We start from the raw sequence: 18091 nt of genomic DNA, 5'->3' as shown, positions 1-18091 counted from the left end.
CCCGGGTACATAAAGGAAATGTTTCCTTCCGGTGTTACCTAACAATAATGTTTACTCTGGGGCTGTTGTGAACACACTTGATCCCTGAGAGTCCACACTTCCCCTGGGGTTTTGTGTGGAATGAGCAAATGCTGGTCAGAGGATGTCACGGCCTTGTGAGGAGAAGGGGAGAGGAACCGGGAGCTTTGGCCCGGTGGAAGTGGGTGGGGCTGATGGTCAGTAAAGTGGATTGTTCTCTTTGGAATGGAGACATATGGGCCCATAGGGGCAATCCAAGGAAGAGCGGCCTTTATTTAGCAAAGTAGAAGATTCTGGATTTTTGATTCAGTTTAACTGGGCTGACTGCTCTTAGGATAAATAGGACCATAAGGTCTGAATACACAACAAATTCTCACTCGTGTTCAACATTTGTTTCGAAATTTTATGTGGAAGAATTTTATTCTAAACAGATATTCTTGAAACACAACTTGATTGCCTTGATCCCAAATCACATTTTTTTTTTTTTTGCTAGAAAATAAACTATTTTGAACACATGAACAATCTGAAAACATCTGAAACCAATTTCCTTCTGAAGCTATGGATCAAATAATGGCCTTAGAAGACTGTGCTTTGTGATTTATGACCACATGTCGTAGAGATTGCATTGTCACATGTAGTTTCTGATGTTTAGATTTGTGTTTGAGTGTGTTTGGAATATGAGGTCTGATTTGCCTTTTTTGAACAATGTGGATTTCGGTCATCAGCCCACTGAGGTAGCTGAGGTGACTCCTAAGTCCTGTTCTGTGGGGGGGTGGGGGGCAGAGTGGGGGAGGGAGACGGATAGAGACCCCTCCCCCCCCCCCCAGCAGGGACACACACCTGGGACTGTGGAAGGGGGCCGGGACTCCTGTGGCTTTTTGTGGCTTGTTTTGATTCTCTGCTTTTTGTTATAACCGAGCGGAATTTTCTTGTGACTAAGTTAATTGTGTTTGACGGTGTAATTAGGAATAATTATTTAAACAATACAATGAGGAAGGAAGGAGACCCTTTTTACTTCCTTTCTCGCAGAACACAAATGGGATCCTGGCCATGCTGGATGAGGAGTGCCTGAGACCTGGCACGGTCACCGACGAGACCTTCTTGGAGAAGCTCAACCAAGTCTGCGCCACTCACCAGCACTTTGAGAGCAGGATGAGCAAGAGCTCTAGGTTTCTTAATGACACATCCCTGCCTCACAGCTGTTTCAGAATTCAGCACTATGCTGGCAAGGTACGGGGGAGCCGCGAGCACCCAGCGGGCCTGCAGTCCTTCCCTTGAGGAGGCCATGCCTCAGGTGGCATTTGGACCAGTGCCAGCTTGTAAGCATGAGTCGCTGAAATCGTAGAATCAGTAAATTGTTTAATAGAGGTAGAATCTGGATCGTGTTGAGTCAAAATCTTAACTGAGAGCTGAAAGGAAAAGCCAGTGGTCTTAATGAAAGAGCTCAAATGTATTTTAAAAATCGATGTTATTGTTTCCAAGCTCTCTGTTATCCTATAAAAATAGATCTGTCAACATGAATAAAAGGAGACTTGCTAGTAAAAATTAGGAGTCACTAACGACTGACAGTAAGGTTTTAGAAGCACAGATCGCTTAGCAAAAACAATGAATTCTTAGATTGAGATTTTGAAACAACAGTGGGGAAAATACCTACTTTTTTAAAAAAGCACTTATTGGGATGCCTGGGTGGCTCAGTCGGTTAAGTGTCTGCCTTCGGCTCAGGTCATGATCCCAGGGTCCTGGGATCGAGTCCCACATCGGGCTCCCTGCTCAGTGGGGAGCCTGCTTCTCCCTCTGCCTCTCCCCCTGCTTGTGCTCTCTCTCTGACAAATAAATAAATACAATCTTAAAAAAAAAAGAAAAAGCGCTTACTCATTTGCTTAATATTTGAGGGAATTAATTTTATGCCACCTAAGATCTATAAAGATAATGTTAAAACCAATTTTGACAATAGCTTAATTTTTAGAGTCCTGAAAGAGTATCAGTTGACGTTAATACCTCCTTTCTTTTACATAAGTTTGCAAATTCCAAAGAGGAAAACATTCTTATTTATATATTTAGTAAAAATTAAGTATATGGTACCCAAATTTCTGTTAATTTCAAAAAGTTGGAACTTAGTACTTCTTTTTTTTGTTGTTGTTAGCTTATGTTATTAAAAGATACTTTTCTGGTCAGTTTCTTTGCCCGCTTAGGATGTCTGAAAATATCAGTGCTATCTCTATTTTCTCCTACTTTTAAGCAGACTAGAATTGGCACATGTGAACTAAAAAAAAAGAAAGAAAAGTAAAACCTCAAAAATGTGCTCAAACACCAAAAAAGCCTACAATCCTTTGAAAATGTTATGATAGCATTTTTTGGAGTTTATTCTTGCAAATCCTGAAGTGTAATAGAATTTATTTTGAACTCTTCTGTGATTTAGACAGATGGAATTTAAACTTGGAGGCTAATTCGGTATTAGGAGTGTGACTAATGTGCCGGTGGGGGGGGGGGGGGGGTTGATGGGGAAAGTAGAGGCTGCATTATAGATAGTCTTGGAATATTTTTAACAGTTGTGTGATGCCCGGGACTGCAGTATGTCAGCTGTTGAGTTTCGTGTGCTGCTCATAGGTGCTGTATCAAGTGGAAGGATTTGTTGACAAAAACAATGATCTTCTCTATCGAGACCTGTCCCAAGCCATGTGGAAAGCTGGCCACACCCTCATCAAGTCTCTGTTCCCCGAAGGGAACCCCGCCAAGATCAACCTGAAAAGGCCTCCTACAGCAGGCTCTCAGTTCAAGGCGTCTGTGGCCACACTGATGAGAAACCTCCAGACCAAGAATCCAAACTACATTAGGTATTTCTGGCACATAAAATTCTTTGACAGGTTCATTAGGAAGGTACTTTCAAGGAAGATCATTTCCCTGTTTGCCTAAATCAGAATATAACCCCCACAGAGGATAACCCAAGTGCTTACCCGTCAAATAATGTGGTATCTTGGGTTTGCTTAAAAAATACTCCAGTGCCCCTCCCACCCCTTCAAGCAAGGAATTTAAAAAAGCGGGGGGGATAGATATTTAATGAAATTGCATTGTTCGCACATAGGCTATTTTCACTTTTTGTATCTTTGTTTCATGACATGTTCAGAAATGTAAGCGTTTTTTCTGGTAAAGGTTTTGCAGAAAACTCTTCTGTTGGATTCATCTTCTTACATTAACTTAGAGCACAGCATTAAAGCAAGTGGGGCTTTAGTTCCAACTTTGGTGTTAGAAAATATGTCTCTTTCTTTCTTGAGACTTACAGATTTGGAGAAAGGAATGACTCCCAAAACATTCTTAAATTTTTCAAAGCAACAGAAAGAATTCCTTCGGAAGCATCTGGTCTTTTTTTCCTGTTTCCAGGGCACCTTAGATCTCAAGATTCAGTAAAGCCCAGTGAGGATTGGAGTTTTCAATGTGTGTATTTGGTGAAGTAGATAATGGGGGATGTGTATCTAACAGGTTAGGTTTCGTATAGCGCACACACACTCACACATCCCTTCCATAACTGTCTTTGAAAATGCCGTTGTGAGGAACCTAGCAGGAAGAACATTTCTGTGTGGTTTGTTTACCTAATATTTATATTGGTAATAAATATAAATAGTCAAAACCCCCTGGTTTGATTGCAATCAGGTTGGAACATATAGCAGGCAAAGATCCTAGTTTCAAAAAAGAAAAAAAACCCAGGAAACTTTCTGTGGTCAGTTGCTTTTGTTATTCTCAATTAAGTGGACTTTTAAAAAGTTATTATTTAATAATAATTTACATGATGTGATATGCACAGATCCTAGGTGAATAGCTCAGTTATTTTTTCATCATTGTATTCACTTTGACAACCACCACCCTGGTCAACATAAGGAATATTCTATCACCCCAGAATGTTCCTTCATCTTCCTTCCTTTTTAGTGACTTTATTGTATCGCTAAGAAGTCTTAATAAACTATAAGCTTGTGAATATATTATATTTTTTTCTAGAGTCTTTGTAGTTTCAGATTTCATGTTAAGGTCCATATTTTTCCATATAGATATCCCGTTGCTCTGGCACCATATATTGAAAAGAAAAAAATCGCTATTTTTTATTCAGTTATCTTGATGCCTTTATTGAAAATCAGTTGAAAACATGTGTAAGTGTTTAGGTCTAAACTCACTAGGCTGTTCCCATTGATCTGGTTGTCTATTTTTAAGCCAAAGGGTGGACATTATTTTTTGTAAATGTAAAAGGAGAAGCATAAAAACACCAGAGTCAAACTAGGTAAGACTTAATTGTTCACGTATTATATATGTGTGTAGAATTTATTTAACACTTGTAAGTAGGCAGATATAACCATAAATTTTTAATAGTGTATTAATTAAGATATAGAGATTGCTTCCGTAAGATCCAAACATAACAACGGCTTAAACAAGACTCACTTATTCCTTATGTAACTTCTGAGTATAAGGATTTCGGGGCTAATCCAGCATTTTCTTCTATTTTGTGGCTCTGTGGTTCCCAGGGTGTTTCCCTCATCCATATTGTCAAAGATGGCTTTCTACCATGGCTCTATATTCCCAGCCAGCAGTTAGAGAAGAACAAGGGGAGTGCAAGTCCCTTCCTTTTAAGGACACTCAGAAATGCCATATATTAATTCTGTTGTGATCCTAGTGGCCAGACTTTTGATCACATGGCCACACCTACTTGCAAAAGAGGCTGGGAAATGTTTGTTGTTCCTTGGACAGCAAAATGCCCTGTTAAAAAGGAGGGAGATACAAGGCAATAGGGAAACAGTAGTGTTTTTAATAGTTTCAGTGAGTTATATCATACGGTACAGTAAAGTATATGAATCTTAATTGTACAGCTTGTTGAAGTTTTTGTATATGTATACACCTGTACCCATCATCCCTGAAGGTTCCTTTGTGCCCCTTCTCTGTTGATCTGCACCCCTACCTCTCCCCAGAGGTAACAGCAATACTGATTTCTAATCATAGATTTGTTTTTCTTGAACTTCATATAAATGGAATTAAAAAATATATACTCTTTTGTGTCAAACTTATTTCAATCAACAAAACGTCAGTGATAATTCATCCATGTTATTATTGTATGTATTAGTATATTCTTTAAGTGCCATGTATGTCATATTCATTTTTAGGTTTCTGTAAAACAGTTTAAAATAATTTCAAAAGATATGACTAGGTTTCCCAAGGATAATAAATAATTATCGCAAAATAATTATATACTCTACTTTGTAAAACACAGATCTGTCCTCAAGAGACAGAGTTTAAAACCTAAAATCTTTGTGATATTTTAGGTGCATCAAACCAAATGATAAAAAAGCAGCACACATCTTCACCGAGGCTCTAGTATGTCATCAGATCAGGTACCTGGGTCTTTTGGAGAATGTTCGAGTGAGGAGGGCAGGCTACGCCTTCAGGCAGGCCTATGAACCGTGCCTAGAAAGATACAAAATGCTTTGTAAACAAACATGGCCTCATTGGAAAGGACCAGCAAGGTAAGAAATGCATTGATCACATTTAATAATGAAGTTTTAAAGCCTACAAATCCCATGCTATTTTCTTCACCTGCTGTTAGTAAAACAATTCTGTGGCAAGTTGGATGCTTCCTCTGTGTTGGACCCTCTTCCATTAGGGTACCATTTTGTGCCAATTAGTGATTGATTATAGAGGCCTCGATTGTAAGGTCTGAACAGGGCTTATCCACATTTGGAACTTGTATGTCAATAGAATTTTAAAAATATGCTGTGGCAAGTTTGTAGGAGGGGATTTGTAATTGCTAAGTATATTTGTGTAGAATCATGAAAGCAGTTAGAGGCATCTCAGATCACTGCTCTTCGCTTTTTGGGTTTTTTTTTTCTGGGGAATTAACCCCAGAGACAGACGGTGAGTGGGGGTGAGGGTCTTACTCTTCACCTGGGTCTGCACCAACTGAGAAATAGATACAGGAGCAGATAGGACTCAGAGTCAGTGTTATTGCTGGTGAAGCTGGATTGGAGAACACGGTGGAATCCAGGTCCTGCGGCTTTCCGCCCATCTTCCCTGAATTGTACTCAGGCATCTAGTCCCAGACAGAGCGAAGGACCACTGCAGGAGCAGCCCCTGTGAGCTCTCCACATGCAGACAGAACCTGTGTCTGCCGGGGGGCTGCTGCAGAAGAGAAAGCAGGCTTTGGCTGTCCACTGCTCTTTCTTCAGCTCTTGCCAGGCGGAGAAGTTGCCCCTTCTCTGCAGGTGGTAGAAGCTCTCCCAACCACCACAGGAAGGCCGCCGTGTCTGTTTTACGGGCCTGTGCAGGCACTAGGGATTTGATTTCACCGTACTGGTATTGCCCCCACATTCTCACTGGACACGGCCTGGAATAGGACACTCACCCTGTATTACAAGGAGATGAACTCCAGACATATGATGTGGCCTCCGATGCACAGGTCAATACCCAGGCAGTGTGGGATCTGCGTACTGTTTGTTCCCATTGCTAATTGCCACGGTATTATGGTCAGTATTTACCATAATGCACAGAACATGCCTTCACTCCCTTCTTGGCACCTAGTCCCTAAGTCGGTGGGCTGAAGTTTGGTTAAAGATTGATGTTGAAAGCGGGGTCCAGGATGGAGAAGTCAGAGCCCAGTTCAGGCCTTGCTCCCATCACATAAGGCCTCTGCTTCATTCCACCCCATTGGTCTGGCACTTAGCACTGTCTCTTGGGTTCTGCCCATGCTGTGAGGCATGAGCGCAATATTAAAAATATTTTCAAGAATTAACTGAGCGGGTTCAAAAATAGATGTGAATTTCTTGTATCCCCTCCTGACCCTGGTTGGGGCTTTGTTATGGGTATATTTGATACAAAGATTGCCTCTGTTAATGAAATCAAGATACTGGCTTTAATGCCATATTTTCCTAGACTACATAGTTCCTAACCCAAATTTACTCTTTTAGCGTTACTGGATTTGGTTTAATTTGTGGAGTTCAGTCTGAAAAATCTTTCACAAAAGACTGCTTACTGAAAGACCAATTATACTTGGAAATAAAGCTATTTTTTTATGCTGCTAAGAACCTGATACCATGATTGAAGAGAAGATAACCTCTTTTTATAACTCAGAAAACTCACTGTTTTTATTTATTTTTATAGGGCTGGCGTGGAGGTTCTGTTTAATGAATTAGAGATTCCTGTGGAAGAGTACTCCTTTGGTAGATCAAAGATATTCATCCGGAACCCGAGAACAGTAAGTAATCAAAATCTTGACACTCTGAACTTACATTATAATCATATAGGCAAGTCCTTAAAGGATATTTAACTTCATAACATCACCAGAGATGCTGCCAGGAGGCCCACATTCTTGTTTTTTCTGCAGACCTTCAGGAGGATGGGCAAGGAGGAGGGCAGTAGAAGAACGTGGTTTTTTTTAATGAAACATCAAAATCTTTGAACTGATAGATTGTACACCACTTACTAGAGAAACGGTTATTACAACAATAAAACCTCCCTAATTCATAGGAATTGGGGGTAAATTCAGTCTATATTGATTATAGCTGAATTATGTAATAATTTTAGGAAAGATAACCCTATTATTTTAAGGTACATGAAAGCATTCCTATTGAAAAAATTTTTAAGGTGAAAAGGACACTTAAAATTCTACGTAGGAACTCCAAGGGAACGTTTTTTTGTAAATGAATATAGACTAGGATGAAGTATAATTAACGTAGCAGTGTCTTTGGTAATTTGGAGAATCTGGCAAATGTCTGAATTGTTCAAGAGAGAAACAATATCAGCATCCCCCTGTGCTTAGTAGTTGCATACCCGTGGATAGCGTGAAGGTAAATCTGAGCTTCCAGTTCAGCCCCTCTCTGATTTGTCAAATTCTACATCGCCCTATTGTAAATAGTGGATCTTGTATGAATTCATCAAAATAAGTCTTCTCGTGGGTTGTTATTCCTATCATCTGTAATTAAGATGGTTATGCATTTTTTTTCTCAATGTGGTTGATTCTAACATTGTGAACTTTTTCCTCCTGGAGATGTCTTTCATGCATGTCATAAGGTTTTGGTAGACTTTTGATAAATCCATCTACCCTTTCTTATTAGTTATTCAAACTAGAAGACCTGAGGAAACAGCGTCTTGAGGACTTGGCCACTCTCATTCAGAAGATTTATCGGGGGTGGAAATGCCGCACACACTTCCTGCTAATGAGGAAAAGCCAGATTGTGATAGCCGCCTGGTGCAGGAGATATGCGGTAAGAGCCTCCGACCGTTCTCATCTGTAATAATGAGGCTTATTTGCAAGTATTCGTTATGTAGTTAACTGTGTATGTCATTTTTACATATTCGGTTCCCCCAGCAACTTCATGGAATGAGTGCTCTTGTGGTACCTTTGTTAAAGACAGGGAAACTGAGGCATGAGGCGTTAAGTGACTTGCCCATGGGCAAACAGCCACTGAGCAGCAGAGATGAGGTTTGCATCCAGGACAACTTTAAAGCTCAAGTTTAGTATGTCACGACGCTGCCTTCCCTGATATAGATACATGTAGTGAGAGATTGAAGTCTTGAAATTGCTCATCAGATTTGAAGAGGCAGTGTCATTTAACTCTCTTCATATCGTAGGGTCAATTTTCCAGAATAATTGGCTGTTCTCCGTGTATTGTAGCAGCGCTGAAAATGGCTTCATTCCAGAAAACTAATGCCCCATTGTAGTAGAATTCTGGGTTTGGTGCAAGAGTTCGATTTCCTTTAGTCCTCAGATAGCTGGTCTTATTAACTAGGGGAAAAGACTCAAAAATACAGTATGTTTACTTAATAGACATGGCATTTCTTTTTGGGATTTTCTTTCTCACTTGATTATAGATGTTTCATTGAAGGAGTAACATGTTTGACGGAAGCCCGAAGGTTTGCCTTTAGGCTAGCTTAAACCTGGGCTGTGTTCTCACAAATGAATTTTAGTGATAAAAACACTACTCCCAAGTGCTTTTTCAATCTATGCATTTGCTCTAGAGAGTGAGTCGGAAGATGAATTGAATTTGCAGTCAGATCTCCTTTAGGGTATTCTGTTTTTCTGCTATAGAAACATCTTACTAGGAGGCGGTGTATAACGAGGACATAGTGTTGCTGACCTAGTCTCATGTCATGTGTTTTAGCGTAATATGTCCCAAGTTTGAGAAATTAAGGACATACTTAAATGATTAAGCCAAAGAAAAAAAATTGCTTGATCTTTAAGAGAGTATCTTTAAAATTGCTTCCTCTAGTCGGAAGGGTACAACCAGTAGTACGGGTGTGGACATATGGACCTGTCCAGTCACGATGATAGATGTATTCCTATGTATTCTGCAAAGGCGCAGAGGACGGTTGTCACCAACCTGGCTGTGGTGGATTCTCTTCCGTGCACACAGCAATGGCACTTGGCATTTCTGCAGATTCATAATGCTCTATTTTGTATTTGCCTGAGAAAGGGGGAACTGAGAAATCACCAGTCCTCAGGGACCCTTTCCGTCATTTATTTTTGAGATCATTAAGAAAATCCAAGTTTGGGAGTGTAGTGAATTCATCTATCTTGAATCCTATGAATGCTTTTGCCAACACCTACTCTTCCAGGCTCTGGGGAGAGCACCATGAACAAAAGAACCTAATTTCCTGACCTCCTAGAGTTTATATCTAGTAAGGGACAATATGGGTGTAAGCAAGTGAATAATCGGAACAATTACAGATTGTAGTCAGTGCTGGGAAGGAAACAAGAGTACTGAGATAAAGGATAGTGGAGAATTAAGATATAAATATAAGATATAAATTTAGATAGCAAGGTCAAGGCAGACGTCTGGAAGGTGGCATTTCATCAGAAGGCTGAGAAGCAACAGGGCAATGAACCAGGAAGAGCAGGTACCATCTGCAGCCTTTCGTCCCTGTGTCTCCAGACGAATAAAAGAGCCACCATGTGATGTATCATTAAATCATGATGGTGAGAGCTACGACGAATACTGATTTGGAGAATAGAAACAAATAATAGCCTAACTTTCAGAGAAAGTATTAATTTTGCCCTAGTGTCAAATCTGCTTCAGAATTTGAGCTAAATACCTCAACCAGTTAACTACATGTTATCCACGCCAGTGATTAAACTCAGTATTTTTCCTCAATCAGATAACTCAAACACTTTCTCCATGCCTGTTTTCAGTTGCTGATTATTTTAAAATCCATATTCTGTCCTTTTTAATGGCTCTATGAGATGAATTTTAAAGTGAGATAGAGTTATTTTCAAGCCATTTAGGAGTTTCAGAAGAGAACAGTGAGGTACCAAATGGATGTCAGAAGTGATGGTCAGAGATGGTGGGTATAGTTTGTTGTACAGCATGGAATATTCTTCTGTGAGGAATCTGGGGGCGGGGAGGGGTTTGCAGCTCCTCATTTGACAGATGAGGAAATGGAGACTCAGAGAAGGTAGTGACTTGTCCAAGGTCTTTGTCTCTGGTGTTCTCTTGCTTCGCTGCTCATGTGTTGATCACATCACCGTGTTTCCTCTGAGCTTCCAAAATACAACCTAGAGTGCCGAAAGGCATGTCTGCCCCCCAGTAAAGGGAGCTGAGCAATCTAGCATTTCCAAAGTGAAAGAAGCACAACATGACTTCAGTACATTGAAAAGCTGAAATTTCACCCCAGATGCACATGTGCCAGGGAATATTCCACATTAAATACAGTAAGAGCTCACGTTTCTAGGGGTAGGATTCCAATGGCCTCCACTCTCTGAGGCATCAGCCCTAGAACTAAAAAGGGCCTCTGGGCATTGAGCTTGCTGTGCCAACATTTGGCCTGGGGCCTTCTTCTTGGAGGCTCACTGGGTTTGCTTTAACCTTCCCTACCCGGAGGCGACCTTGGCTGTATCTGAACCTACTTGGTGCTCACTCGACTCTCCCAAGATGCTGTTTCTGTTTCACATCGCCGACTGGTGTCCACTGCAAGTCCTTGGGTGCAGGAGTGGGGTTGGATTCACATTTATATCCCCACAGTTCTATTAAAGTGATGATCATTGAATTATATTTAGCATCCTTAAAGCATTCTCTGGATTAACTCTAATAATTTTGGATCGTTTGATATTTTGATTTCTTTACATATTGGTTCCCAAAAGGAGTATGGGAAATCAAGGGTTAATTGCACTAAGTGAGCAAGTCCTCTTTCTCAATCCTTGCAGTGTGTGTATTACAGATGTGTAAATAGAACCGCTAATATCTTTCCCTTTCGTCCTACAGCAACAAAAGAGGTATCAGCAGATCAAGAGTTCTGCCTTGGTAATTCAGTCTTATATCCGGGGTTGGAAGGTAAGTTTGAAAGAAGTAAGCCTTATTTATTTGGGGTTTTCAGGTTCTTCACAAAGGATGATGTCTTTAAGGTCACCCTGCAGGGGAGAGCTCCTCGTCTCCTGCCTACCCTGTAAACAGTCAGATAGAAAGAATAAATATTATGGGCGACGCTGGGGCCCTTGTGACCATGTCTCGGCTGCGTCCTTCCAACCGGCTCTCTTTTCAAGAGCTTTGTTCTCTGAGCAGGAAGTCCTTGAAATAATACCGTACATGATTTCAGTATCCTCTTGCCCCCTGTTTGCCAGGGAAGTGTAGCCCAGAGGGCTGTCTCTCACACTGTTGCCTCCGCACCTGTGTGTCCTGCTGGACCTCAGCACCCCCAGCCCGGCTCCCTTCCGTAACTTCCTGGTGACTGTCTTGTGGGCTGCCCCGTAATGATCAAAACATCCTGAGCTCTGGCCATTCTAGTGGGGATCACAGCGCACCCATCACCGAGTTCCAGGTCCTTCCTACAAGCTTGGTTCAGAGGTCAGCAAACTACAGCCTCTGGACCAAATCAAGCCTGTGCCTGTTTTTGTGCAAAGAATGGCTTTTATATTTTTTAAAGCATTGTTTCAAACAAAAGAAGAACCATCTCATGAGGTGTTAAAAATTATATGGGATACAAATTTTGTATAAATATATATACAAATATAAAATATATATATAAATATATATACAAATATAATTACAAAGTTCATATAAAGTTTTATTGGTACAAAACCTTGCTTATTTATTTACATCTTGTGAGTGGCTGCTTTAGCGCTATCACAGCAGAACTGAGTAGTTGTGATAGAGAACGTGAAACCTGTAAAGCCGGAAATACTTCCCGTCTGGCCTTCTACAGAAAGGTTATTGACCCCTGCTCCAGGTCGAAGATACTTCAGGGCCTATCCTGACCACTTCCCTATTGGGAGATTTTGTGGGGTGAGCTGGGTCCAGAGGGGCTACTCCAAGGTAGTTCCCAGGCCCAGAGCCCCTTCAGAGGGTAGAGCCCTGGGCCAGGAGTCCAGCGGCATCGATTGACCTTTGTCTAGGCCCGTGGGACACTTTGGTCGTTGTCCCACAGCAAATGCCAAAATACAAATCCAAGCACATAGAGGAAGTGAAGTTACCGCCTGCCAGTTCTTCTTTGACCTCATTACTGGGTCATGGGGCCATGACTCCAGTCTAGAGACTTCAGACATTCAGAGTCCACCTCCAAACCACGCGCTGCCCTGGCTCCTGGTGGCTACTGGGAAGAAGCCGCTGGTTTTGGACCAGTGAGATTATTTTAGCAAGTTTTTAAACATCTCTTCTGAATAAAAAGTACAGCTCCAGTTACGTTCTGTATAGAACAATAATGAAAGTGGTAAATGGATTTTGGAGGATCATTGGAGATCCTCTGACCACGTTCTGAGAGCGGTTCCTTCCATCCGATGTGCGCCAGCTTCTACTGCTTGTGCTCAGATTTTCCTCCTGTCACACGTGAGGGCACAGGAGGCCGCTACCTCAGTCTGAGTGGGGGCTACACTGTCGTGCTCAATGACGGCCTCATTTACCACCTTCTCCTGGTCCGTTGAGGCCTACTAAGCAAGTTCTCCTCTTTCTCTCTTTAAGCTGTAGATTTTTCACTTGAGAACGGATATGATGACTGTCTCCTCAAGTATTTTTTTTTTCAAATCACTATGGAATTTCATTTTTTTGGTTAACTCTCTATTTTCCTGGGTGATTCTTCCCCTCAGGCCCGGAAGATCCTGCGGGAACTGAAGCACCAAAAGCGATGTGAGGAAGCAGCCACCACCATTGCAGCGTATTGGCGTGGGACCCAGGTAGGCCAGAGACTGCCCCCCAGCTGCTCCCCCGGGAAGGCAGTGGGTCGGGAGTCATGTGTGGGGCCACGGACCCTCTCCTTCGGGGGCCAGAAATGTTTCCCTGGCTTAAGCTACTGAGCACGCCTTTACCTGCCTGTCTCTCCGACATTGTGGTGTGGGGTGGCGGCACACGCTTTCGCGTTCACTGTGTGATGGTGACTGGTGTCTCTCTTCCTCTTTCCCCTTTGGGAACCAGCAGTAACCTTTCTTGCCTTAAACTTTTCTGTAACTCCTTTTCAAATGCATCACAGGCGCGAAGGGAACTGAGCCGGCTGAAGGAGGAGGCTAGGAATAAACATGCTATTGCAGTTATTTGGGCTTACTGGCTTGGATCTAAGGTACTTGATTTGCACAACCCGTCCCTCGGTCCCGGAATCCGCCATAATCAGTTTGGATCTTTAGCCTGTCAGGGGCTGAATGACTCCAGCTAACGGTGGCCCCCACTGGTGCATGTCCTAGCAGCCGGATTTAATAAACCTGGGTGTGGTAGTGTCAGTAGTACCCATTAGGATCCCTAAGCATGTGTAGGCCGAATGTGTAGACTCTAATTGCTTATTAATGAGGCACCAGTATAGTTGCTCTTTTTTTTTAAAAAAAACTCTCAAGTAACGTGCATGTTTAGTTTAGTTTTTTTTTCCCCCCCCTTCCCTCCCTCCAACCCCCCAACATACACTGACAGTTTTCTTGAGGTATTTTTGTTTGGTGGGGGGGGGCGGGGGGGCATGTTGGGAATGTTAAGGTTTGGGCTTCGGTTGGTCTTCTGCAACATGATGATGATAGGACCACCTTTAACGCATGCCTTAAAACATATTAATCCATGAATGAAATGTGTTGTAGGCTCCTTGTGGCAGCCATTGATTATTATAAGCAAAATGTATGTGGAAAGAATGATCATTTGTGATTTAACAGAAAGCTGTGTTCATACAAAGCTAGCTATAATTGCCACTGAAGAATCCCAAGAATTTCAGCATCAGCTGTTTGTGTTCAGAAACAAAGGCCTCCTGAAATACTCTCACTAATCCCCAGGCAGAGTCGTGGGCTCTGTGAACATTTCACATACCCCAAGGGACGAGACTTTTAGATGTTTTTGTTACTTAGAAAATCAAAGGTCATCTCTGCTAAAAATGTGTATTCCGGTTAGAAACATAAATATCAATAGAGTCCTATGTTTTTAAATTTACCTTGTCAGCATTAGAAGCCCATCTTGTGAGAAAAATGAGAAAAGTCAACATTTGCCTGTATGAAGATCCTAATTTGCCAAAAGCACTCACCAGCATTGTTCGTTTGTGTTTTTGCTTGAAAAATCTGTGCAGAACAGACTAGTTCCTTTAGTAAGTGGAGGGGAATGTCCTAGCACAGGCAGAGAGACGCTTTGACAATTATCTCTGGGTTTTCCCCACTGAATGAGCTCATTTCCCAGTCAGTACTACCGTGTAATGAAAAGTCACTGCCTGTTTCATCTTTCACAGTAACATGCCTCAGTTTGACTCTTCCCTAAGATTGATTTTTAAACCTAGAAGTCTTTTCACTTTTTATCGTCAGTGTATTTCACTGTTGGGGGCCTTGAGCTCACACTGAATTTCGATACGGGCTACTTCTGATTTTCTAATGGGAAAGGATTTTGAGTTTTGTTTTTTTGTTTGAACTTCAGAGAAACAGCCCATATTCCTTCTATTTTCAAACGCTTGTTCATAAGAGCTGTCTTTTTATAATAACGTCTGAATGAATGAACACAAATTCATAGCCCCTTTAGCCCTGTGTACTGGCAGCAGAGGGAAATCTGCTGAAGGCATCAGCTGCCACTCACAGTTCGAAGGGTTGGATAAGGGAGAGAGAGAGGGAAGTGGAAGAGGGAGAGAGACCAGGGAAGGAAGAAGGAAAACAAAGGGAAGTGGGGGCGCAGAGGCGTGCTAACCTCAGGTACCATGCAGATCGCCTTCCCCTGGAACAGAGGCTCAGTGCCCTAAAAAGACAAGGGCCTGCCCCGGACTTACGCTGATTCTTTGGGTTTAAATGATTGTGCCCGATTGCTCTATCATTCTGAAATCCTTACTCATCAATTGGCTCTTCTGTTTGGTGGGGTGTCTTTTTCTGGTCATTTGTGCTGTCTGCATTGGGCTGTCTCTTTTATTTACTATCTAAAACATTCTAGGCTCGAAGGGAATTGAAACGCTTGAAGGAGGAGGCTAGGCGTAAGCATGCAGTTGCTGTCATTTGGGCTTACTGGCTTGGACTGAAGGTACTTCCCCACCCCTTCTTTCTGCCCACGGTGAACTCAACGAAGCCTAGCACTTACTAACCCTGAGAAAATGATCGATTATGCTTGCTTATGGTCTGCACAGTCTTTTACGATGTCATCTTGCCTAATTGCGTTCCTTTTTGAGAACAAACCTGTGCACTAATATTTGCTGATTTTATTGTGGTGTATTTCTTTAAACAATCGGTTTAAAGTCATAGCATTGTAGCGTGTTTTATCTAATAAGACACTTTGTTATCCAAGTTCTATTTCATGTTATCTTTATGAGGATGAAGTTTGTGTTTTGTTTTTTGTTTTTAATTCATGAGACAGAGTTATAGTAGACGAGCTTAAAAGCTGACCCACGGTCTACGGTGGCCAGCGTGGGGGATATCAGGCTCTTGTTTCCCCTTGTCCAACTCTTCTGCTTCAGTAATGGGTCCTGGAGCGGAGCTTTCTGCAGAGGGACTGCCATTCTCATTGTTCAGCATAGAACCCAAAGGATTTTGCATAAAAGTACAGATTCAGACAAATAAGACTGGCAGTGGATCATTCAGATGCCTTTTAATTAAGGGCAGGGTTCATTTCAAAGTGGTGCTTACTCCTTTAGGTAAAATATGACTGAGCCCCCAGAAAACCTTGAGAACAACTTTTAAGCAGTGTAAAGACTGTGTCTTCCTAGTATTCAATAACTCATCACCATAGGGTGCCATCCAGATTGTCTTTTGGGGATACTTAGGCCCCCTTTTGATTCTATTCCTTTATTATTATTTTTGCTGTAATAGTATAACAATTCATCTTCTTCTAAATATTTAAATACCATCCAGGAAACCACTGGCTCTGGTTCTAAAGAGCACTAGCAGTATCTGTATGTTCTGCTCTTGAATAATCCGCATTTTCCCCTAAAAGTTTAGCCTATAAACTCTTAGTAAATTAACCTTTTTGATTATACTGAATATTCATCAAGCAATTTTTAAATTAAGAAGTAACTTAAACAGGAACTCAAGATGTTCTATTTAATTCTGAACAAGTTCTATAACTGCTTTTTTTAAAGGATTTTATTTCCCATTTTATTCACTTGTTCTAATTTGCATTCTGATTTTCATAAAAAGAAGGAACAAAACATTGAGTCAGGATTTTTACTCTGTGTCATGATTTCTACCAGCAACATCACATTTATCTTTAGTTTTCTGGGTTTAACTGTGTATGGTTTCAGAAATACTTTCGTATTAGGGGTGTATACTAGCAGCCTATAAATCAAATTCAGTTTGTAGGTGAATTGTAGGTTTTAGCTGGAGGTAACTGGGCTTCCTCTAGATGTAATTCTTTTTTTTCCACCAGTTTCCTTATAAAACAAGTATTTTAATATGTTACCATTATTATTGTTATGAAATAAGGTCAGACTTCTTTGGAGTCCAAGAATGTAATCATTTTGTGCTTTTTTTTAAAGAATGATGTTGATAAGAGCAGTAGTTTTGTCCTTTTAAATGATTAAGTTCTTGTGGAATTGATTACAAAGTTCAGTGGACTCTTTCAGGACCTGTCAGAGCCCATGAGGGGAACCCATTCCGCGTAGGCCAGCACGTTGTCACCAGGCCTTTTCTGTATATAGCTGTGATTCCGGAGAATATTTCAGGAAAAATATTCCTGTGCATATCAAAAAGCATGTTACAGTGAACTCATTTACAGTGACATTCAACTAAACAGTAGGATTTCCACTGTATTTCTATGGATGTGTTTACATGAAATCTCACTTTACCTTCTCTGCTTTCCTACACTATTAAAATTCCAGGAGCCAATAAATAATTTTCATTTTTCTTCTCCTTGTCCTTTCCAACTTCATTAGTTTGAGATTTGAAATGGTTCTGAATCTAGGAGCTCCTTGGCTAAGAGAAAAAATGATAAGCAGTAACCTAGAATAGGAACAAAAGGAAAAACTGCCTGTATGGTGGATGGGAAACGTTTTAGACCTTAATAATCCACAAGTGTAGAGAATGGGTCTGGTGCTCATCTGCCCCACAGGATCCGGGAGGTCACATGGATGAGGGAAGCAGCAGAGGGCGGGTGGATTAGGAATGGTGGGGCCTCGAGCAGTTTGGAGCGTGCCTGTCTCATAAAGACAGCAACAGCTCCTGTGGCCCACGTAGGCCTCGTTATGTAGGAATGGGGCTCACTGTTGCTAGATCTTAGAAAAATTTCAAGAGAAACATGCAGTCTGAATTCCTATGTGAAGTTCTTAATTTAAAAATAGGCAAATAAAACATTTTTCTACAAACTGAATTTGGTTAGTAGGTGGCTAGCTTATAAGCCCTAATGTAGAAATATTTTGAACATGTGCAATTAAACCCAGAAAACTAAAGACAAAAGACAAAGGTACATAATGTCTGAATTATTCAAATAGGCTAATGTTTTGCTGAAATCTAATGTTCTCATTTACGGCTGGATGATAATAAATATTTTAAATATTTTCCCCTAGTTTCAAGATTTAACTGTACCATTCATTCAAACAGTAAACACCTCACCTAGTTATTTTATTTGTTAGACATTAGTATGCAAAGTAAATGTGACAGTGTTAGCAAGAAGCAAATAGGGAAACTAAAACTGTAATGTGATGCCCTAAGTGCTGTGATAGTACTTAGTAGAAATTTTGGCAGGAGCAGAGATTA

The 18091-nt window shown here is 41.2% G+C and overlaps 1 protein-coding gene across 10 annotated transcripts in view; it reads left to right on the top strand.

The window, feature by feature from the left end:
• MYO1B (myosin IB) overlaps window positions 1-18091 on the top strand; it is a 179868-nt gene that overhangs the window by 145850 nt on the left and 15927 nt on the right. For 6 of the 10 annotated variants that reach the window (XM_032405920.1, XM_032405910.1, XM_032405893.1 and 3 more), the window contains 9 exons: window positions 1048-1248; window positions 2626-2852; window positions 5319-5519; window positions 7150-7243; window positions 8103-8252; window positions 11247-11315; window positions 13061-13147; window positions 13441-13527; window positions 15342-15428. In XM_032405920.1, the coding sequence (XP_032261811.1) occupies window positions 1048-1248; window positions 2626-2852; window positions 5319-5519; window positions 7150-7243; window positions 8103-8252; window positions 11247-11315; window positions 13061-13147; window positions 13441-13527; window positions 15342-15428 (1203 nt within the window). The remainder of the gene's footprint in view (window positions 1-1047; window positions 1249-2625; window positions 2853-5318; window positions 5520-7149; window positions 7244-8102; window positions 8253-11246; window positions 11316-13060; window positions 13148-13440; window positions 13528-15341; window positions 15429-18091) is intronic. The other 4 variants (XM_032405946.1, XM_032405939.1, XM_032405954.1 and 1 more) reach the window with 2 other exon arrangements.

The sequence above is a fragment of the Phoca vitulina genome, unplaced genomic scaffold, assembly GCF_004348235.1.
Source record: "Phoca vitulina isolate PV1807 unplaced genomic scaffold, GSC_HSeal_1.0 scaffold1, whole genome shotgun sequence".
Classification (NCBI taxonomy): domain Eukaryota; kingdom Metazoa; phylum Chordata; class Mammalia; order Carnivora; family Phocidae; genus Phoca; species Phoca vitulina.
This window is presented reverse-complemented; position numbering and strand designations above follow the sequence as displayed.